The sequence below is a fragment of the Pteropus vampyrus genome, unplaced genomic scaffold (assembly GCF_000151845.1).
Source record: "Pteropus vampyrus isolate Shadow unplaced genomic scaffold, Pvam_2.0 Scaffold400, whole genome shotgun sequence".
Taxonomy (NCBI): domain Eukaryota; kingdom Metazoa; phylum Chordata; class Mammalia; order Chiroptera; family Pteropodidae; genus Pteropus; species Pteropus vampyrus.
This window is the reverse complement of record NW_011889181.1, coordinates 178,867-202,494: the sequence shown is the minus strand read 5'-3', so window position 1 is coordinate 202,494 and position 23,628 is coordinate 178,867. Positions and strand designations below refer to the sequence as shown.

Sequence of the window (23,628 nt, the reverse complement as noted above, 5' to 3'; positions counted from 1 at the left end):
TTGTATCTCTGGCAACCAGAAATGTGCTTACTGTTGTTTGTATTATTAGTAGTAGTAGCAGTGGTAGTACAATGAAGTACTACTAGTAGTAATAGTCTTACTTCATTGTTGTGGCACAATTCAGGATCAATAAATAGTTGTGACATGAATGAATGGTTAAAACAACTGTGTATTAGTACAAGTGCTTTACATCTAATTATTCATTCAAATTGGTGATGTACATTTCTTTCCCATAATATTTCGGCACCAACCCAACCCTACCTCTTCTATCACATTGCTCTTCACCTTTTCTTTACATTTTATCACCTTGTTTTCCCATTGGAAATTTTGAAATAATCCTTTGTTTTTCTATTCCACTATATTAGCTACTTCTAAGTTGCTGCTTTTACATTTGGTGCCCCCTCAACAAGCTTGTCTATGTGCTACATGCACACAGACACACAGACTCACACACACACAGACTCACACACACACAGACTCACGCACACACAGACTCACACATACACCATCCCCATCACCATCCCCACCACCATCAGAAGCAAGGGGAATGGCATTTCTTACTAAACAGAGAGGCTCAAACTCTTAAGGATCGGATAACTTAAAGTAGAACCCTAAAACATGAATTTAGCCTTAAATTAATAAAAACAATTTATATTAATTTAGGTAGTTTATTTTAGCTCAAGTGAAATGGTGTGTGAAGTCCCTAATAAAAATTCTTTCTTATCATCCTTTTAAAGTTAAAAAGAAATTAGAAGAAAAGGAAGCTGAGAAAAAAGAAGAAGTTTCCATGGCTGAGCCTCCTCCCCCTACCCCTCCCCTTCCTGAACCAGAAAAAGAGAAGGAAACCCATCCTCAGCGTGAACACTCAAAATCTCCTACTGCAAAAGGAAAACCACCAGCAGGTGATTGACAGAATAATTTATAATCCTGTTTGTCAGTTTCTTATTTTCACTCAGAAAATCATTATAAAATATAGTAGCAGTCCATGTATCTAGATTCAGACTTTGAGCAGCCTCAATCATATGAAACCAAGGTCTACATTCAGGTGGAAGTAGAAAAGTCCTCAGTAGCTAAGAGCATGGCTGTCACAAAGCCCAGGTACTTTACTGTGTAGGGGGAATCTGTGAAGTCCTCACACTCAGATCTACTGATTAGAATAAGACCACAGATGAGAAGAGGAAAGACACAGGGAATAACCAGAAGGAATGTGTAGAGCAGATCAAGAGAACGATTTCAAGCATGATTTATCTGTTTGCTGAACTGTAGAGCTTTATGTAGAGTGAGAACATCTTAAGAAAATGAGAGTTAGCATAGCCAGTTTTCCCCATGAATAAGGGAACAAATCAACAGCACTCATCAGAGACTAGAATGCACATGTAACTAAACTTCAGTGCTATGTTATTATACAAGGACAGAAACCTGACATCTTGATAACCATATATTTATGATATATAATATGTATGGATAAAGAGCTTGTATAGAGAATATTTTTTAGCTTAAGTTCTTTCTAGATTCTTAACCATTAAGTTAAGCAGTAGAAGTGAAAGTAAAGACAAAAGTAAAGTGCTTAATTGTTGAAATGTGTGATATTGGTAGAATGTCATTTTCAGGTTTTGTGCTGTGTATACGAAATGAAATGTGGCTCTAGTTTCTTGTTGCAGCTTGATAAGAGGCTGGCTGTGCAGTTACACGAGTCTACCCAGGTATTCTTGGTATTGTGTCATGGTCCTATTTCTAAACTTCATTATCTTCCTGCTTCATGGAGATTTGAGATGGGTCTGAATATTTTAACATTTATTTATATTAGGCAAATAAATTTGTTAGTAACATATGTTATGGTCTATTAAAGACCATTGTATTCCATCCAATAAAATGGGGCTTACCAAAAGGCAAAATTCACAAACTCTAAAGAAATACTTGTCTTATCAGGTGACCAATAGAACACAAAGCCACGAATTAAATATACACCCTTTCCCATGACCTCACTAGGAGTTTAAAAAAAAAAAAACAATTCAGAGGTCTGGAGGAAAAATGGAAGTCTTTAAAATGACTTTTAGAGCTAGGAACAACTGAGTACTAACAGTCATTTTGTCCAAATATAGTTCTACATTGTACATGATTCTATATTTTATATCAAGTGAGCCTGCCGTTATCCAAAACTGGCCTTTAACCTGTGGCCACGGCTCTCTCCTCACTTCTTCCCCTGGCCTGCTCTCAATTAGGGGCATCTTTGTACCCAGGCCATCCCTTCAAACCAATCTCTGGTGTTTCTGGTTGTAACACAGTTCAGTCTTTAAGTTTCTGAAGTTTTCTCGTGAATGTAAAATTGTGTTTTTGAATACTGTGCACTGGAGGAATAATAAAGCTATTGTTGCTTCAAAAAGTGGTTGTATCTGTCTTTTTTTTTTCCACCAAGGGCAGGGCTAGTGCCTGATTTTTAAAAATGTGTGGAAGGAGACTATATCAAATTTAAAAGCTTCTGCACAGCAAAAGAAATCCTCAACAGACAAAGAGGCATCCATCCAAATGGGAGAAGATATTTGCAAACAACACCTTCGATAAGGGCCTAATATCCAAAATATATAAGAAACTCATACAACTCAACAACAACAACAACAAAAAAAAAGCAAGCCAATTAAAAAACAAGTGGAGAACCCGAACAGACACTTCTCCCAAGAAGACATACAAGCTGACAACAGACATATGAAAAGATGCTCAACTTCACTAGCTATTAGGGAAACTCAAATCAAAACTACAATGAGGTACCACCTCCCACCTGTTAGAAAGGCTATCGTCAACAGGACAAATAATAACAAGTGTTGGAGAGGTTGTGGGAGAAAAGGAACCCTCAAACACAACTGATAGGAATGTATAGCCACTATGGAAAACAGTATGGAGGTTTTTCAAAAAACTAAGAAAGAATTACTATATGACCCAGGAATCCCTCTTCTGGGTATTTATCCAAAAAACTTGAAAACATCCACAAAGATATATGCATCCGATGTTCATAGCAGCATTATTCACAGTGGCCAAGACATGGAAATAACCAAAATGTCCTTTAATAGATGATTGGATAAAGAAGCTGTGGTACATACATACAATAGAATATTACTCAGCCATAAGAAAAGATGAAATACTGCCATTTGCAACAACATGGATGGATCTCGAGATTACCATGCTAAGCAAAATAAGTCAGACAGAAAAAGTTGAGAACCATATGATTTCACTCGTATATGGGATATAAAATTGAAAGCAACAAAAAAAATGACAAACAGAGATTCATGGACACGAACAATGGGTTAGTGGTTACCAGAGGAAAGGGGGAAATGGGGAGTTGAATGAGGGTTAAGGGGGTACAATTTTTGGTGACAGAAGAAAATTTAACTTTGGGTGGGGAACACACAATTCAATATACATATGACGTATAAATATATAAATAAATACAGATATAAATAAATAATTTCAAGTGGAAAAAATGCATGGCAGTGTCAATCCCCAGAGGCCCGATTACTGCTTTCCAACAGGGATGCATATTGGAAGATCTCAGTGCTTTGGAGCATTGATGGGGCATTGAAACAGGCTGTGCTGCCTCTACAGTTCAGGGAAGCTTGGATAAACGAGTTTAGGGAGGGCAATTTCCAGCACATTTGTTTATTTGTATATAAATACTTACAAATTTTTCAAAAGAGAACATTTTAGAACTGAAAGCCCAAGGCCTTTGAACATGCCCAGCTCAAACACCCAATTACAGTCTCCTTTAGGGGAAAAGAAAAGAGGAATTATTTACTAAAAAAAAAAAAAAAAAAAAAAGAATTACGGAAATGAGGTAAAAAAGGAGGCATAGTACACTGAGTATTAACAGTCATTTTGTCCAAATGTAGTTCTACATTGCACATGATTCTGCATTTTATCTCTGTTTCAAATACACTTGGGATTAAATTTGCAAAACTTCACAGTTATGTTCTAAAGAATTCAGGATCAAATCCACTTCCAAATGTCAGAATATATTTTGTAACTGATTAAAAATAAAAGCCGGCCAAGTACATGCTGCTCCCAGCAGAAATTAGACTTGCCCTCGATACATTATAAATTCAGTATCTTAGATATCTCTATTTTTATCTTCTTTTCTTGGTTGCCTTGTGCTTAAGTTTAGAGCTAGTTAAGTTATTGGTTACCCAGCATATTGTTATGAAAGGAACTAGCAGCTTATCTAGACTTTTAATATTATTATTATTAAGTTTATTTTTTTAAAGCAATGCATTCAAATGTTTGGTTATTTGTTTATTTATGTGTTTGGTGGTCAACTATTTGGATTTTTTTTTTCTAGAAGTTAAAGTTTTAAAGTTAATCCTTCTCTATGTCTTGCACTTATCTTATTTCTATGGAATTTTGTCAGATATATTTAAATGTAAGGATATGTACTATGCATCTTTTACACTTTCTTATAACTATCAATTTTAAATACAAGAATAGTTCAGATAGGGTCTCTCCATCACAGGCATTTATATTGTCTCATATATTCGTCCATCTACTAAACAACAACAACAACAATAACAAAAAATGTAGCTCAGGACAAAGGAAGGAAAATGATTGAAACTATTTAGTGAATAATACAAGAAGTAGTGAAATTTTTCAAGGAACTGGTTTATTATTTGGGACATCTTATTGACCTCCAGGTCATCAGTTTTCCATTTTCGCCCTTCAAATATATTTTTGAACTAGAATTCAGGGAATCTAAGATGAATATACCCAATCTATCCTTTGCATTGCAAGTTACATTCAACGCAAAATGGATATGTAAAGTCAGAAGGCAACCAAGTGTGTGGTCAAAAGAAGTTCAAGGATGCACAGTATCAAAATAATGTGGTTATTTAACTCTTCTTCAAGGTGTTTTGGCATCATTCTTGTTACAGATCCAGTCTTATGGTACAAGGATCATTCACTTGAAATAAATCCAAATAGAGCCACATGCTTCAAATGGTCTGATGACTAACTTAAAATTCTGCAGCTCTGTTGCATTAAAGAGTTTATAATCAAATCCACCATGAAATGTTGATATTAAACTTACTGTGACAGAATAGAATAGTACTATCAAGGCTATCATTCAAGAAATTTCTAACCATAGTCTGTCTTCAGATGAATTTTAATTCACAGTGAAGGCCTGAGTCATTTTATGCGGTTCACAGATGTAATGGTTTATCTGTGAGAAATAGTATTTGATTGCTTACAAATCATATAGCTCAGATTATTGAAGAAAATCACCAATAATATTTATATGTTGGATTTTGTTTAGAATCCCTGCATGGTAAGAAGGAATCTCTTCAGGAAGGAAAAGGGAAGAAAGGTGACACGTCACTCAAAAGAAAAGGTACAGCATATAAAGACAGATATGATTATATATAATTCTGAATTCATGCCTTCTAACCATCTCAGTGAAAAGCTAGATTTGCATAGTAGTGTACGCCGAATACTTCTCTCAGGCATTTGTAAACCATAAGCCCCTGACAAAGAATATAACCTGTGTTTCTGCAGCCTGGCTCTTAGCAAAGTTCCTGTTGAAAACAAGTGTTGCTTGTAAGGAATAATTTAGAGAATATCTAGTATACAGAACATCCATTCATCATAGATATCATAGGCCTTATCCTTGGGCTAAACTATGCCATTAGAAAGCTATATATCAGACCATATTTCGTGGGCCCCCGTGGAATTGCTTTCATTGATAAGCACTTTGGAATAAAAGTCTTCAACTTTCTCTAGGACATAACACAACAGTGGAGGTGAGGTTTTCATTATACTAATAATAACCTGGCATTATATTTTCTGAAGGGATGGTATGCCCCCTACAATATTCAATGAGCCTTATTAGAAATACTAAGTGAGGTCTACAGCCACGCTACCCTGAACGTGCCCGATCCCGTCTGATCTCAGAAGCTAAGCAGGGTCGGGCCTGGTTAGTACTTGGATGGAAGACCACCTAGGAAGACCAGGTGCTGTAGGTATTAAAAAAAAAGAAAGAAAGAAAGAAATACTAGATAAGAAATTTCATTCAGAATCAAGGGTCAGGAAAACTTTTCGTCCTCCAAGTAGTTAGATAATTAGCTAATTGATAGCATTATTTTTTCTATTTTAGCTCTTTAGAAGTTCTGAACCAAATTAGTGGCTCAGATTTAGTATCTGTGCAAGGACCTAGTTCTCAGTATATGCCTTCTAATTCTTCTCCTTCTAAAATAGAAGATTTTGACCTTCTATTTTAAGTTGTATTTTTCCTGACCCTAATTTCATTTACATTTTTTTCTATTTTCTTTTAACTATTTCTATGAGATAGAGGGGATATAATTTTTAAAGTAATTGCCAGTTGGTAGAAGAAAATTCCAGCCTCTAAAAGAATATTAGTTAGATTTATGTTGAAGCTGCTATAGGGACCAATTAATTAAAGATTGAAATGCAGTTATGGATAAAGACAATTGACATTCTTCAGGGTACATTCAAATGGGTTGTCACAGAGTGTGTGACTTTGTTTAATTTTCATTACAAATGACCAATGTAGTTGCTGCCCAAGAGTACAATGTTCACAAAATGATGTGCTAAAATATATCTTTATTTTTGACATTTAAAGATTTATAACCGTGATTCTCAAAAAGAATCTCACCCTTCTCTGATTATATGACATGGTGGGCTTATATAACTGAATCTGTTTGGTGAATTAACACTGAGATAAAAATTTTAGCTAAAATGTTAAGAGCTATAATTTATTCTCAGTTCTCACCTATTTACCAACAGGAGAATAATTTTTATATTTACATTATTCATCCCTTGTTTCTCCTTGTGATCAACAAAAGCAAACGAAGGGTCATCATAGAATCATCAAAAGTAGGAATTAAATATACTTATACATACTGGGTACCAAATCATCAAGTTAGGCAGAATAGTGCACATGCTCTAAGAGCATCCTTAGTTAAAAGTATACACACTCCAAACAAGCCATAAGCAAATACAAGTTCAGCCAGTAAAATACATACACTGGAGCCATGCAGTTACCTCACTTTAAAAAACTCCAAGGACTTTTGAAATTTTTTGCTATTATTTTACTAAAATCCTATTGGCTTTAATAATATTTGAAATATGTGAAGAAGAAAAAGAAACTCATTCCAGTCTCACATTTATAATTACAAAGTTATTCTTAGGAATTATTCTTAGAGAAATTTATCTTAAAATGGTCATACTGTTATCACTTTTATTTCACCAAAGTTTCAGGTCAATGGATCAAAAGTCATCATATGAAAAAAGTATATATGAACATTTAGATTATTGACTAAACAAAAACTTTCTTAAATTTTTCTAAATTAAAAAAAAAAATCTAGATACGACTTCAGTCCTGTGAATAATGGTGAATAATGGATACTATTTTTAAATGTGTAAGTAGAAGTCACCTAACTGCCCACAAAATACAACTGACAATTTCCCCTCTACTTTTAATTCATATATTTTAACTAGTATAAAAGTGAAAGATATATTTACTTCTTAAAGAGCATTATAATTAAATAATATTCATTAAAGAAATATATTTGGGGGAAAGAAAGAGCTCCCAATTCTACAGTCATCTATAAATTGCATCTAAAATCTCAAGAAGTAATGTGAAGGTAAGTGGAATTTAAATGGAATGAATTTCTAAAATCTAATAGCCTTGATCCTTTAAGGAAAATGGTTCTTTCTGAGTTAAGGTACTTCGGTCAGTCACAAGGTCTTTCAGACCATAAGGGTGTCACTTGACTGGCCTAGATCCCCTCATGATGCTACCACGGAAAGTGAAGCATGTGCCCTTTCTGGATTCTGAACTGCAAGTAGACCTCTTTCTCCTCCTTTTTCTCATCTTCTTCCTCCTTCCTCTCTCTTTCCTTTTTCTCCCTTCCTCTGTCCTCCCTCTCCTCTTCCTCCCTTCTCTCTCTCATGCCTTAATTCAGCAGGCTTACGGCACAGCAATTACCTTCATCCATACTTTACAACTGTAGCAAGAAATATAGTTTCCTGCTCAGAAACCTTGTGCCTCATGCAGGGAATGTGGGAATAATCAGGAGCTACGATGCCCCTGCTTCTCCTCCCCCACATTCCTCATCGACTCTGGCTAACTCTTAAAATAATCTCCTTCCTCCCTCTTCTTCCCTTGGGCTTCAAAGAACACCAAGAGCATCACTCATGTTATAGCTGCCTTCTTTCTCATTCAGGGTGGAGAGTTTAATTTTCCAATTTTTGCAGTAAAATTTAAAAAATAAGTTAAATACACTTTGCTCTAAACTCTAAACTTTGTAAGAATCCTATGTTTATCATGGAAGCAAGGACAGAGATGAAAATAAAATATCAAGTTGCTTTTCATAGCCAAATGAATGAGAGAAGTTGGATTGCTTTAAAAAAAAATACTGCTATTGTTGTTATTGATTAATCTGGGGGCTGTAGAGAAAGAGGTTTCTGATTTTTGATTTGGTAAGGCTGCCCAAAATTGCTTAAAAAGTAATTTATGAATTACCTCAAGCCCATGGCAATCATAGATATATTCATCCACCAGAATCTGGTCCCATTCCACTTGTAATGGAATGATTTAATATGTGTGTTTAAGGTTCTCCTAAAGGAAAATCACCAGGAGGGAAAGTACTGGTAAAGAAATCACCTGCTGAATCTGTAGATGTGTCACCTGTTCCAACAGTGCCACCACCACCTAAGCCAGGATCAGAAGAATGGGTCTATGTGAATGAACCAATTCCTGAGGTATGGCAGTTTTGATTCAAGATAGTAGAATCTATTCTTTTTCCTGTTTGTAGTAAGATTTATACCATTATTTGCACCATCCAGAAGGCCTTTCATAGCCGGTAATTGGGATGTGTGTGTGTGTGTGTGTGTGTGTGTGTGTGTGTAAAAAAGCCATGATGATTTTTGAGACTACTCATTTACCCACATCTCATCCTTTCTCTGTTCCCTCAAATTTCTGAGTCATACTTTGAACTGCTGTTGAGTGCTGAAATTGAGGGACAAATGGTTTCTATAAGGACAAATTTCTTCCCAAGGACAAGCAGAGCTCCAGTTTCCTGGAAGAATGACTTCCCCAGAACACATATGCAGCAAATTATAGCCCTCCATTCATGTTCTCATGCTCCCATCATAATGCTTTCAAGTGAAATTTAACCTCTAACTTTTTTAGAAATAGAAGACATTTTTTGAAGCTAAGTGTACTAATCAAAGAACGAGGACCCATCAGACTCGAGAACTGTCAGTGGGTACAGTAGTGTAAGGTGAGGGGTCGCCTGAGGTGAGCCCTGGACGCTCCACTCAGTTCTGTGTCCCCTGACAACTGCAAAGCCCAGTGGCAACCCAGGCACATCCGGTTGCTTTAATAGGTACATCATCTTAGGGACAATCACATAGAATGGTCTTTCCTTTAAAACTTTTTAAAAGATACGGAGTTTTGTTTTCGTTTTGTTTTTCTCAAGACTCAGTCCCTCTCTTCCCAATGCGGGCCTCCAACCCAGCGCAGACTGTCTGTCCCGGACGTTTGAGACCCAATCGTGAATTGCAGTGATTGTGGTGTTGCTGTTATTATATTATAAACTCTTCAGGGGAGGGAACACGTGGAAGAATAATACGCCGTGTTCAGTACAGAATCAAGCGCAGTGCAGAGGATGTAACAACTCTAATGCATGAATGAATGAATTAGCATCAAAGGGGAAATTACAACATGAAATACGTGACGATGAGAGCATTAAATTAAATAACTATAGATGTGTATAACTGACATTACTCAGCCAAACAGAGATTACTTTTCAAAATAAATATATTAAAAAACTGTCGTAGAGCAGGATATCGAATTGATTTGGGAGAAGATAAAATTTAAATAATATTACTTGGCAGGGGTAGAGAGAAAGGGACGAAAATATTGAAATCCTTAACTGCAAACTTTGAAGCCCCTGTGAGAAATAAAATCATAGAGAACAAAAAGGAAATAGAGGATAAGAGTTAAACAAACAAACAAACATTAACTCTGAAATAGAGCACCAGCTCCCATGCAGATCTAGCAGTCAAGATTCTGGCAGAAAACAGATGATAATTTAAGGAGAGTTGAATAAGGGAGTATTTACATATGTATGACCAGCAGGTAAGGAAACATATAAGGATACATACCCCTGGAACATACCCCTGAAAAAGGGATAACTGGCAGCCCTTATGGCACCTAGGCCTGAGGAGGTGGGGAGAAGGAGCAGATGCTTGGCCCTCGAGAGGCCCTCGGCATGGAGAGGGCCATCTGACAGGAGCTGTGGCCTTCAGCAGAGGGATGCAGCCACCCGCTGTGATTCAGCACGAAGGAAGAGAGAAGTACATAACCAGACCCCCTGTTCTCCCTGCTCTCGTATCTTTTACCCAGGAGGTGGAAGGCAAGGGAGTTTCCTGGGGTCGTTCTCGTAAGGTAGTCTTCCAGAGCACTGCACAGGGCGGAGAATGAAGGATAGAAGTTGGTCAGGAGGGACAATGAGAAGATGTGCAGCACAGACTGCTAGTTACCTAAACAGAACCATGCAGAGAACAGCTTTTGCTACAACTAGAAATGGCCTAGAGTCTGAAAATAAAGCTGGACAAGTGATCCACTCTAGTCCTTTCCCACCCTAAACTTCTCACACATGAGTTGCAGAGCTTGCCAAGGAAAAGGAAAGACAGATAGACGTCCTAGTTAAATTTGAATTTCAGATCATCGGTGAATTTAACTCGGCATATACGTTATCTGATCACTCTAGTTCCAGGCCTCCTTCCTAGGGCTCCAGATCTACCTTACCTTAATAGACATGTGGAAGAGGAAGGAGGGAGAGAGAGAAAGAGACACACACACACATACAGAGAGAGAGAGAGAGACAGACAGAGACAGAGACAGACAGAGACAGAGAGAGACAGAGACAGAGAGAGAGACAGTGCTTGCTTTCATATCTGGCTCTCTCAGGTGGAGGCAGCAGCCAAGTTTGAGGAAAGTGTTGGTCCCTCCCCTTTGCCAGCCACAAGAGAAGGTGCAGAGAGAACCAAGGAGGCAAAGGCAAAGTGAGAGGTCTTCTTTGCTTTCCAGCTCTGAAACTTTGGCGACTATCTGCTTTGCCTACTGATTTCCTATTATGCTCAATCTTCTCCAACGAAGAGAAGGCTGTTTAATTGGAAAGGATAGAGCTGAACGACTAGTCACATCACATAAGTTCAAGCCCCCAAATACAGAAAAATTACATCCCAGAGACTGGAAGAATGTAGAGATATAACATTACCAGTAACTCATAGAAGTCACAGAGGATACAGGAGATTCTGGACGACCAGATGTAGGAAGATGTCTAAATATTTAATGAAAGGCAGATGGGATTTAGTAATGTGTAGACAAATAAGCTATACATTAATCCCTGACAAAATTTCAGAGATAATTATAAATGTATGACTTCTGAGCACTTATAAAATACAAAACTGATCACCCAGAGCCCACACAGTTTCACTAAGTCCTGCTGAACTGGCCCATTCCTTTTTCTTGATAGCAAGGTTGGATAGGCAGGTCAGAGAAGTACCAAAGACGTCATATATCTTGTGTTTAAAATAGTATTTGACAACTTCTCATGAAGTTCTTATAGAGAAATGAGAGCAGTGAGCAGGATGTTAGTCTAATTAGGTCCATTCTTAGGTAGCAACTCTTCATGCATGCAGTATTAAATAATAGGTTGAAGTCAACCAGGTGAGAGGTTTAGTGTGGTGGGCTTATTTAAAATGGCCTTTATCACCCTTCTGGATCCCACATCCTTTAAGGGAGATCATGACAAACTAGAAACAGAAGGGGGAAACTAGGTAAGAAAAGGGTGTTAAAATAATGTCAAAGGAGCATTAAAGGAAGTGTAAATATTTAATTTAGGTGAATGAATACTTGAAGTATGGTTGGACATAGAATCATAGACTTTTAGAAATAGATGAAGCCACCCAGTCTCCTAAAAATTTAACAGATGATAAAATTGGGTTCGGGTTAGTTGAACTACATTTATATTAACATTTACTGAGCATCCATTATGTGCTGCACCGGATGCTGGGAATCCCAAAACAAGCAAGTTTCTTCCTGAATCCCAGCCTACCTCTCCTCACTGACGTCTTCACATGTTTGACAAGCTGTCATAGGGAAGGATGTATGAATATAGTCTGTTCTTCTCCAAAGGGCACCGCTATGGCTAAGTGGAAACTACAGGAAGGCAAAGTTCTACTCAACATAAGGAAGAATTTTCCAGTAATATGAGTTGTGTGATATTGGAGGGAGCTGCCTTGAAATGTCATGCTTAATACATCAGTGAAGTCCACAGAGAGACTGGATAATCTATGTCTAGTAGTTCGCATTTCTAAGTTAGAGAGAAAATTAGCCCATATGACCTCTAAGGTTCCCATGTGTGATCCCCTTCGTAAATATGCACAGCCAATAAGAGAATAATGAGTACGGCAAGTTTATGTTGAATATAATAAGTATCTTCAATTTTATTTCATTTTGATTATTTTTTTTTGATTGTGTGTTCGTATCATTAAAGATAACATAAAAGCAACTTGCCAATTTTCATGATGCACAGAGCAAAGATAAAATCTCTTGTGTGAATTCGGAGAAATAATCCATCATCATTCTGACATGAACACTAGGTGTTCTTCATAGTGGGCAGTTTTCCAACATAAAGAAAATGTGACATCTGTGACAATGCAGTTTATTCGTTCATTCCATAAATATTTCTGGAGCACCTACTATGTCTCAGACACTGTGGAAATTCTATGGAAAAATGTAAAGTGGCAAATAAGACAACCTTTGTTCCTGGCTTTATGAGATGAGTATTCTCAGGAGTTAGTGGAGGTGGAGAAAAGAAAGGAGCAAGGAGTTTCACAGCAAATGTTTTACGTATTAGCAGTTGCATTTTGATCTTCTTGCTTAGTTCTGCTCTTTTGACTCATTATTCAGAAGAATTTTCACTTTAGATTTATGATTTCTATGCTTTGCCATTTAACAGGAAATACCTTCATTTTTAGTACCTTACTGGGAACTAATAGAAAATTCCTATGTAAACTCCATCAAAACAGTACTCAGGCATCTGAGAGAAGACCAGCATGTTGTGCTTGGTTACTTATATAATATTAGGTAAGTGAAGTTTCCAAAGTTTGAATTTTGCAGTTTACAGATATGACGTGCAAGCTCTATCTCATTCTCTTAATGCCTTACAGAACAAGTTTCCAGCAGTTTCTAAGGCGTCCGGATCACAAGCAAGATTTTGTATCTCAATGGCAGGCTGATTTCAACTCTCTTCCTGAGGACTTGTGGGATGATGAGGAAACAAAGGCTGAACTACACCAAAGAGTGAATGTAAGGAAAACTGCGAGCTACTAGGCCGGTGTCTCCACACACTCACATCTTATACTGCGAAACCCTAATTCATTTCCTTTTTACTTTCAAGAGGTGCAAGGATGAGGATGGAAATGGTTTGAACACTTATCTTTCAAGAGTGGTTGCAAAAACACCCGCCGAGCCCCTACTGAGCAAACTCAGTACAGAAGTGATTGAGTGAGCCATGTAGATATTTGGGGGAAGAGTATATTGATCACAGGAGAAAACAAAGGCAAAGGTATTGAGAGGGGAGCCTGCTCGGTATGTGTGAAGAACAGCGAGGAGGCAGGCGCGGCCAGAGCAGAGCGAGCATGGGCCAGAGTATTCGCCGATGAGGTCAGAGAGATCATAGGAGACTAGATTCTCTAAGGCCTTGAAGGTCATTGTTAGGATATTGGTGTTGATCTGAATGAGAGTTGAAACTTTGGCTTCTGGTTTTAAAAGAGTCTTCAGTGGAGTAAAAGCAGTAAGGAGACCAGTTGGGAAATCAGTTGCGAAGCTATTGAAATTAAAGTAAAGCATGACGGTGACTTAGATTCATGGGGTGCTAAAGGATTTAACCCAAGAGATACTGAATTAACAAACGTCAGAGTAAAGCTGAAGTATTTTACCTGTTCTTAGACACTCCTCAAACGGTAATAAATAGCTATGTAAATCCAAAAAAATATCTACCTTTTCTATCTTTTTTCTACTTATTCATAATGCCAGACCGACTCTAAACTTCTTCCCCGTATCAGCCAGGTGATTGTTGGTAGAATGAGGAAGTTTCGAAATTAAAAATATCTTATGTGGGATATTTTTTCTAATTCCAAATGTATCATATGTTTATTGTAGATAAATTAGATAATAAAAAGAAGAAAAATTTTAAATGACAAATTCGTAATCCCATTGCCACTAGTTAACCATTGTTAACTACCTTGGGGCAATTATTTTTGCGAAACATGTGACTGCAGTGTACATATGGTTTTGTACCATTCTTCTTCAACAATAGAATACATTTCCTTTCTCAATACAAATTCATCTGCCTCGTCATTTTTATGTCTAAAAGATATTTCATTAATCGACTGTATCATAATGTATTTAACAAATTTCTACTAGTCACCATTTCATTAACAAATATTTGTTGAGCACCAACCTTTATTATGGAAAATTACACAGTAAAATATCATCCAGCAGAATATTTACCACATCTTTATTTCTTTATAAATTTCTAAAAAATAGAAATTGCCCATTCTAAAATTATGCTTAATTTTTAAACACATAAAATTTGCAAATGTCACTTCAAAAACAGATTATGATAATGAAGAAAATATTGTGTTCTATCTTTTTTGTTCATTTTTGCCAATATAACGGGCAAAATATGCGTATCTTCTATAATTTGCCTTTCTATTTCTACAATTAAAGTTGACCATTTTTTTTCCCGCACATATGTCATTTATTCCTCTTCCTCCTGAAGCCTGTTTATGATTTCTTCCCATTTTTATGTTGTGGTGTACTCTTTTTCTTACTGATTTCTAAGACCTCTTTATAGATTAAGGATACAAATCATCTGTTGGTCATATGCTACAATTACATTCTCAGTTTGATGTTTGCCTTATATTATTCGATATGAGTTTTAATATGCAAAAATCCTTTAATGTTTATGTAGACAAATATAGAAAATTTTTCTTTATAGCTTGTCTTTGTGGTCAGTTTAAAAAAATACATCTCCACTCTTAAATTATATATTTAATCTATTTAACATATTTTAAATTAATTTAAGTTTATTTTAATTTTCAGTTACCTAAAATATGAAAAATTCTTGTACATATAAGATAGATAGTAGAAAATAACATATGGTCTTTATTTGGGAGATTTCATAAGTTTTTGCCAAATCAACCACATTAATGATATTATAAATATTTTAGCAATGCATCTTCAGCAGGACTATACAGCAGAGAAACTTCTGAAGTTTTAAGAAAATAAACCTGCCTTTGCTTTGTTCCGGATGATGAATGGGCTCTTCAGGTTTAGGGCGGGCCCTTTTCTCACATTCAGTCTTTATTAAAGTGTCATAGGTAACTCTGATTGAAACAACTGCTCTATTCTCTTTTTACATTTTTATACATACATGATCTTGCAAAAACTGATGAAAGTAAGTTAAGAACCCTTGTAAACTGTTCCATTTCTACCCATTTCCTTGCTACGGTTTTTGATTGATAGATTTTAATGCAGCAGCAGTGTTTTCTGAGGAAGGATTACAATGCACAAATCACAGCCACCATGACTGAAGTGAACCGCAGCGGATCTGTGGTGATCACGGGTGTCTTTCAGACACAGAATTGAAGCAGAATAAGTATTTGTTGGAGGAATACAATGCATGAGTGCAGTACGTCTAAATTTTCTTTAGGGACATTTTTAAGGCAGGCAAAGGATTTTAATTTTATTACACTGAGGTAGTTTGACCCATGACCCTAAAGCCTAATGGTGAAGCTTCTTTCTGTTCAGGATTTACGAGACCGCCTCTGGGACATCTGCGATGCCCGGAAGGAAGAGGCGGAGCAGGAGCGTCTGGACATCATTAACAAGAGCTGGTTCCAGGATTCCACTGGAATAACGATGAACCATTTCTTCTCCCTGATGCAGGTAAGAGCAACGGTCACAATGACACAGACTCTTCCCTCCACAGCCACATCATTCCTTGTGCAACGATTGCTTTGGGAAGTTAAGGGGTCTGTTCAGGGCTGATTTTACTCACAGCACTCTGCTGGCCCTGAGCTCCAGCTTGCCCAGGAAGTTAGCTGAAATAAATGATTTTGGCCCCTGCCAAACAAGCACCAGAATTGGGAGCATCTCAAGCCATCACTCATCAGCTCTGCTTCTAGGTGGCCTAGAGGTGTGGAGGGTAACCCAGAGATGATGTCTCTACTGGTTGTTACCTGGTCAGCCTCTCATAGCACACACCCAAGGTGACCAGCTGAAGCCCAGGAAAGCATCCCTGCCACAAAGCATGGGCTAGATCAGACTCAGCAAGCATTTGACTCAAGAAAAAAGTATATGTCTGAATTGGAAAAGCAGCCCACTCATTAGAACAATCCGATTAACTTATATTGCAGCCTGTTAAATAGAAAATCACTCTGGACAGAAAGACCAGCATTAATTTTATTCTAAGACTACTATTAATAATAGGGAGAAAACACAGACCAAGCATGGATACCCTGCTCTGCCAAGATAAGTATGGAGAGTTTTTAAGAGCTGGAATGGGGGTGAGGGGCAAGTAATAGGACATCTGTGTTTTCTCATTGGCCTTGCCAAAAAGGAGAGTAAATGTTGTCCAATCTTCATGACAAGAGGGAGTTTACCACTTGGACAAGTCACCCTCCAAAGCTAGGGGAAGAGCTTAGAGAGAAGGGGGCTCTCTTCTTGATCAAAGAGATGGTTCCCAGGTCCCAGAGAAAAATAGTTCTGGGTCCTAAAACTGGAAAGAAGCTCTTTAAAAGACTTACATCTCAAAGAGACAGAGAAATGATTTACAAGTTTTCCAAAGTCAATGCTCTAAGAACAGGGAGGTCAGGAGCCTAGAATTAGGAAGAGGACTGGCTAAAATTTAGTCAAGCTGAGGGGAATATAAAGGCTGTCATGGTCAAGTCATGTCTACATGAGTATTTTTTCATAAGAGAATAACATTAAGGTTGGAGAATGGAAAGGGGGACATTTCTAGTTTTAAGCTGATTAACTTACATGAGCAGCTCCTGCAGGAAATGAGAATATTTAATTGACAATCACCAGAGCTAGCATATAGTAGGTGTTCCATAAATGCTTGTTCAATAAATGACCATGAATGCTAGTACTTTCAAGTTTCAAAGGGACACACCAGTGACAGATTTAGACCACAGGAGGCCTGAAAAGTCATCAGAGGCCTGAGAGGCAGGAACAGCCTCATCAATTACTAACTCTGGGATCCAGATGGGAGGTACAAGACGTAGATTGTACAAAGGATTAAAGTGAGACACCCAAGCAGCCAAAACCAGTCTGGGTAGCATCCCAGGACACCAGTTTAGGCAAGCAGAGATTGCATGTTGGAACAGGTGTGTCAAAAGCTTATAGCAGAAATAACTGAAATCCAATAGTGCACGTAAAAGTAATAGAGAGTTTTTGTGAATCATTAGTCTAAGCAATACATACCTCTTTTGGAAATGGTATAACTCTTATAGCTCAACAATACCTATATTTAAGTCTCACGCCCTGAGAAACTGAATCTACATCCAAACCAACTAGGAGAAAAGAAGGTAACAGCTTATAGGACAAGTTTTCTACAAAATAAATTTTAGAAAATGCTATTCTAGATTATTTCTAAGATTCCTTTCAAAACTAAGATTTTCATGACAAAAATAATCAGAAAGCATTGTTTAACTAGGTATCGTAAACACGAGCAGAATCTTGATCAATTCTGCTTATCTGAGAATATTAGATATAGAATGACATCTTATTCATAGTTAGCTATATATGAATCAAATTATGCCCCTTAATCTTTTATATAAAATAATATAACGAGGTCTCAAGTACCTATTGTATAAAATAAGATCTACTGAACTTAATCATAAAGAGTTCAGTTCTCTAAGTTAAGGAGGAAATAATTTCCTGATTTTTAAAGTTACTTGCCAAATAATGTAAAGCTATAATTTAATGACAATAATTTTTTATAACCTTGCAACACATTCCTTCAATTTCTCAAAGTTATTCATCAATATCCAATTTGTACAAATTGAGTTTACATTTCCATGTGACTAATTTTAAGTGTGATATTGTGCAGGTTCTCATGAATATAGTTTACAAGACTCATTTTCTCTCTACTGTTTTACCAAATTTAAGCACAACAGGTACACACACTTACTGTCAGACTATGAAATTAGTTCACATATGAATGTTTTAAAATTCAACTTGTTTCTTTAGTCAAGGAAAGAGAAAAATGTTTACTTTTTCTAATCATTTCAAAAAGCTAGTTTGAAAAATTATTTAAATATATATACTTATGTTTAAAATCCAAGTAGAGTATTTAAATATGTTCCATAATTTTTAATAATATATGAATGGTAATCTTACTGTATAACATAGTTTCAAATTAACCAAATAGATTTTTTTCTGTTTCATTCATTTAGCTAGAAAAGTTTAATAATGCAGAAAATAGCTTTTCAGGAGCAATTTGGCATAGCTTTTCAATATCAAAAACAAATTTATTGAAACGATTCTTGTTGTTTGCAGACTACAGTGCAAAGCAGACATTTATTTGTTCCAAACGGTGACTACGACAGTACAAGACTATTTTGTAATGTTTTATAAAATAAATAGCAATGGTAATTGCTTGATAAATATAAGGAACCCTTCATAAATACCCTTGGGTTAGGTTTAGCTAAGGGCTTTGAACACTAGGTAAATTTCATTCTCTTTAGGAAAGATGCTTTCTGTAATTAACTAGCTATCATGGAATACACTGAATAAGAGCTTCAGTCTTTAAGCCCTCAGGTATTGGTTTAAGTACACCCACTAACTAAAGCAAAGTCTGGAGGTCACGTTTACACAGCCAAAGAGAAGCACGATATGACAGCTCATCTGACACCTAATGAGAGAACAGGTTGGAAAACTCATGGTCTACAATTATGTATTTGGAACTGTGCAGGGTCTCACTACATGTGTGTTTCATCGTTACTGCAAAAGGAAATGACGTGGCTGGCACAGAGTCACTTGTGAATAACTGATGCCCACCTTGCCACCAGCTCCTCAAGGCACCTACTGGCAAAGCCAGCAGAGGGGTTTCACTGTGAGCATAGGAGTGACCTCCCTACCTTACATACTGAGCAAGAATGGAAACTAAAAAGAAAACACTCCCTCATCTCCTTACCTTACTTTTTGTCGTTTCTCCATAACTAGAGAACCAAAACCTAGTCTTATTTTGTATTTCAGTTTATGGTATTTGTATCTGTATCTGTATGTTTTATGTATATGTATAATATTTTGGTATCTCAAATTAACTAACATGTTACCTCTGACAGAAGACACTCAAATGTTTGTTAATGTATTAGCTGATTGGGAGACAGGAAGAATTCTTAATGTCAAAATACTAATTTATACTACTTCAGACATCATACAATCTTTTGTCACAATATTGAGAGACATAGAAATGTCAACTTATTAAGTGGAATCATACTCAATGAGGACAGAGAACACAAAGTCACCAGTTTTCTTTAATTTTTATGAAATTTTACATGTATACTTGTAGCTAATTCTCTTTCTTAATCTCCAGAAAATTGACTTCAACATAAATGTTTTAAAATAGTGCTCACAGAGCTTTATGGAAAATATATACAGATCAGTTTGTTTTTTGTTGAGTATTAACATTCATATTTGCTGTTAAAGGCAGAGCTGAACCGTTTCCAAGATACGAAGAGACTCCTTCAAGATTATTACAGGGGAATGGAATGCAAAATCCCAACAGAGGAGACTAAGAGATTTACTCGCATCCCATTGGTCCAACTGGATAGTAAAGACATTTTGGAAAACCAAGTTAGGTAAGGCAAGCTATCGTGTTGCACTGTAATTGGTCTGAACATAAAGCTTTGTGATTTTATATTGAATTCCACTAATAAAAGCCATATGCCTGTAAATACAAATCCAAAATTCAACAAAAGCTCTAAAAACTGAACATTTTTTCTAACTTTGACTTAAGACTATTGATATGCATTATTTGTTCCACTTATAGTGAATATTTACTCATTCGTGCTACAGAGTTATAGAGTGTATTGTTATGGAGTGCTTCCAACTGTATATTCGGGAGTATACAGTACATATGAATTCTGAATTCTGAAATACTATTGACCCCACAAGTTTCCAGTAAGGGATTGTGAACCTCTACCACTAATGAAAAGTCCCAAGCCGGTGTGTGTGTGTGTGTGTGTGTGTGTGTGTGTGTGTGTGTGCACGTTGCATCATGTAAATGAAAATGGAAGGGGGTTATGAGTCTTTCACAGGTAAGGAAGTTGAGAAATAGTAACAACTTAGTCACATGAGACCAAAAGACTTATTAATAGTCTAACTTCAGATTCCTGCCAGCAAGAAAATTAACTTGGTGGTAAGGGTGGGACAAAAATTTTATTTTTAGCCAAACACTCCTGTGCGATATAAAAGTTTTGTACATAATTACTTTAATAGACCTGAGGGGGTAGGGGACAGGGGTGGGGAAAGATCCTAAATCCTGAAAATCCTATAAACAGAAAAAAACATCTTTAAGAAATGGGGAATGGAGGTGCTGGTAATTCATGTGATGTGATTCTCAACATTAAAAGACAGAAAAAAGAAAGAAAATAATGTAGTAAAAAAATAAAACTCAGAATTCTTAAAAATTATATGAATTAATAAATAATTTACTAAAATAGAATTAAGAATTAAAGTAATATTTTTTCATGACTGGTAAGCACATTGTGAGAAAATAAGAAACTGTAGATATGATGAGGGGAAAAGAAGTTATGTTTTAAAAATAATATACAAGCACTAAACATTAAATTTAAATTTCCAAGGAAAGATGTTATGTATTGTAGATCGAATGTACCTTATTTTTCAAGCATACTCAGTCGATATATGTAGCAGGGGTTGCTCAAACTAAATGTGGGGTGGTGAATATGTTTTGAAGTCAGATCTAGTTTCAATCCTGGGTCTGTTATTTACTAGCTATATGTAAATAAAATAAGACAAAATTTACTGTTTTGGAATGCCACCCCAACGCTCTCAAGCCTTGATTTTCTTATCTGTAAAGAAGGGTTGTTGTGAAGATCAAAGAAAATGAAACCCTCAGAGCACTTACTACCATGTATGGGAATCAGAAGACTTGAGACGTAGTCCCAATGATTCTCATAAGTGGTGACTATTATTGTTATTGCATAATGTGACAATAAACTATTCTTTCTTACATGCACTGTTTTAATTGTGAGTATGGCATGTTCTTGCTTTTTTTTTTCCCTCCCTTATTCCAGACAGAATTTGAAATGGCCTGAGCACGAAAGGGTTAAACAGTGATCTGAGGCGCATTTCTTCTCTCTAGACCCCTGCCATCTAGTCCCATTGTGTCCCTGTCAGGCCCAGGTGTCAACAAGAAAACACAGGAAGGAAAGTTTATACTCTCTTCCTGATACAAATACAAGAGAAATGTTTAACTCAGCAAGCTACTGAAAGAGAACTTTGAAATTAAAAACAATGAACAATTCCAAAGGCAATACGAACCATCAGAACCATCAAAAGAGGCCAGATTTCAATGTCTACAGTAGCAGCGCATTCTGTTCTTAGCACAAAATAACAAGTCAGGCATAATGAGGATGCTATTAATGTTGGTTAGAAGAATGAGGCAGGCAAAAGAACAGCCAGTTCTTATTTTCTGCAGAACAACTCTGCACCAATCTTAACCTCAAATCACTTCTGTAAGTATCTACGAGAACTCTCAATCAGTGTATCAACCAACCCACCAACCACCACAGTCTAACATAAGGAAAGAAGCAGTGTCAAGCATTTGCACAAAGCTTGTCGATTTTATTCCTTCAACAACCTAATAATAATAATAATTAAAAATTAGTTAACTAATAGTAATTACTAACAATTAGTAACAATAATATTGATACAATTATTGTTGTATTTGTATTATTCCAAGAGGAACGGAGCCTCAGAAAGTCAAGTGGCATGCCCCAGTTCACATCTACTGATAGGCAGAGCTAGCTAGACCGGAGTTATTTCCCAGGAAATGAATCCTAAACCGAAATTCATTTTCTAACCAATAGGCCACCACCACTGCTGTGCTCCAAAGCAAGATGTTGGAAAATGCATGTTGTGCTATATTAAACATTTAGAGACGATCCCAGAACCGTGTGTCTGAGACTGAGATTTATTTAGCATTACTTGATTATTGAGTGTAAATTGTCCTTGTGGGTGGACGTGCACGGAGTAGTAGATCCTCAACACGTTGCCTTTATAGGCACTGTAAACGGTCAGAATTCCAAGCACTCTAAGAATCAAAGAGCCAAGTTCAAGAAATCTCATCTGATGCTTCCAAACAAGGCCAGCTAATTGTCTGCTAGGGTTCAGTCAGCTTTCTGAATCATTGCTCTGCTTCCCAGCAGCGTGAGTCTGCCAAACCAAACGCCTGCTCCTATTACTGCTCCTGACTCTTATCCACCAGCGTCTGCAAAGACATCTTCAGAGCTCCTCTCTCCCCACTCCTCACCAAGCTGAAAGTTTTCGCACTTTCTATCACAGAGGTGGATCCCAGTCACAAAGAGCATCCTGCTCTGTTGATCTCTCCTGCCTCGGTTAGCCTTCCAGGTCCCGGGATCCTTAGGGGCTAGAATGTTCTCAGGGCAGCTCTGAAATCTCTACATGGAGAAGCCATATGGTTGAGAGAAAGGGGAGGGAGAGTTTAACTTTGTGTTCTCACAGCACTTTACAAAACAAAGAGACAGGCTTCATCAACCATATATTCAAGGATGGGGAGGCTGCTGGAGCTCTTCCGTACCCACAACCAGCAGAACATCTTTGCCTAACTGGGACATCCCTTTGCAGACCTCATATCTGTCACGTCCTGGTTTTTAACTGTTCATTTCGAGAAGCCAAAGACTAGTCATCTTAAAGAAGTGATACCCAGATCTACGTGGTGTGCTTTTCTATGACTGATTTCCTCCTTGTCTGAAGTTTGTGCCCTGGATAAATTTTAAAATTGCATTTCTACATAATTGCCATTGTTGAATCCTCCTCCTCACAATTACTGAGAATGAAACCTGAAAATTCTGTTTTGTCATTGTTTGTTTCTAGTTTCCCCTTGTTTATAAGATGTTCTAGACCCCCCAAATTTGAATGCAGTCTTTTAAAGTCTTTTCTTCATTTAAAGAGTTCTTCCAGGAAAACTTTGAAAATTGAGATTAAAGCAAGATAACAAAATTCACAAGGTAACATGGTCATGAAAATAGAGTTCTGTTAAACAAAATTTTTATAAATTTTTTGTTTGTTTGTTTTCCAAAGAATTCCTCTAGTTTCTCGAATATCTATTTCTCCGGATTCAGCTACATCCAGATCAAAACCAAAAACCATACTGAAAGGCAAGATCGATTACTCGCTAGAAAAAGTAGAGTCGAACTTTGAGGCAGATGAGAAGTTGGTGATGGACACCTGGCAGCAGGCTTCTTTAGCAGTATCTCACATGGTAAGCTGTGATT

General features: G+C 36.8%; 1 protein-coding gene and 1 pseudogene across 1 annotated transcript in view; both read left to right on the top strand.

Annotated features, from left to right (window-relative positions):
• LOC105305878 (sperm flagellar protein 2) overlaps positions 1–23,628 on the top strand; it is a 41,474-nt gene that overhangs the window by 16,543 nt on the left and 1,303 nt on the right. The window contains exons 7-13 of the mRNA XM_023523672.1: positions 5,294–5,368; positions 8,612–8,760; positions 13,032–13,159; positions 13,243–13,381; positions 15,890–16,027; positions 19,796–19,947; positions 23,435–23,615. Of these exons, the coding sequence (XP_023379440.1) occupies positions 5,294–5,368; positions 8,612–8,760; positions 13,032–13,159; positions 13,243–13,381; positions 15,890–16,027; positions 19,796–19,947; positions 23,435–23,615 (962 nt within the window). The remainder of the gene's footprint in view (positions 1–5,293; positions 5,369–8,611; positions 8,761–13,031; positions 13,160–13,242; positions 13,382–15,889; positions 16,028–19,795; positions 19,948–23,434; positions 23,616–23,628) is intronic.
• Positions 5,881–5,999, top strand: LOC111731831 (annotated as a pseudogene).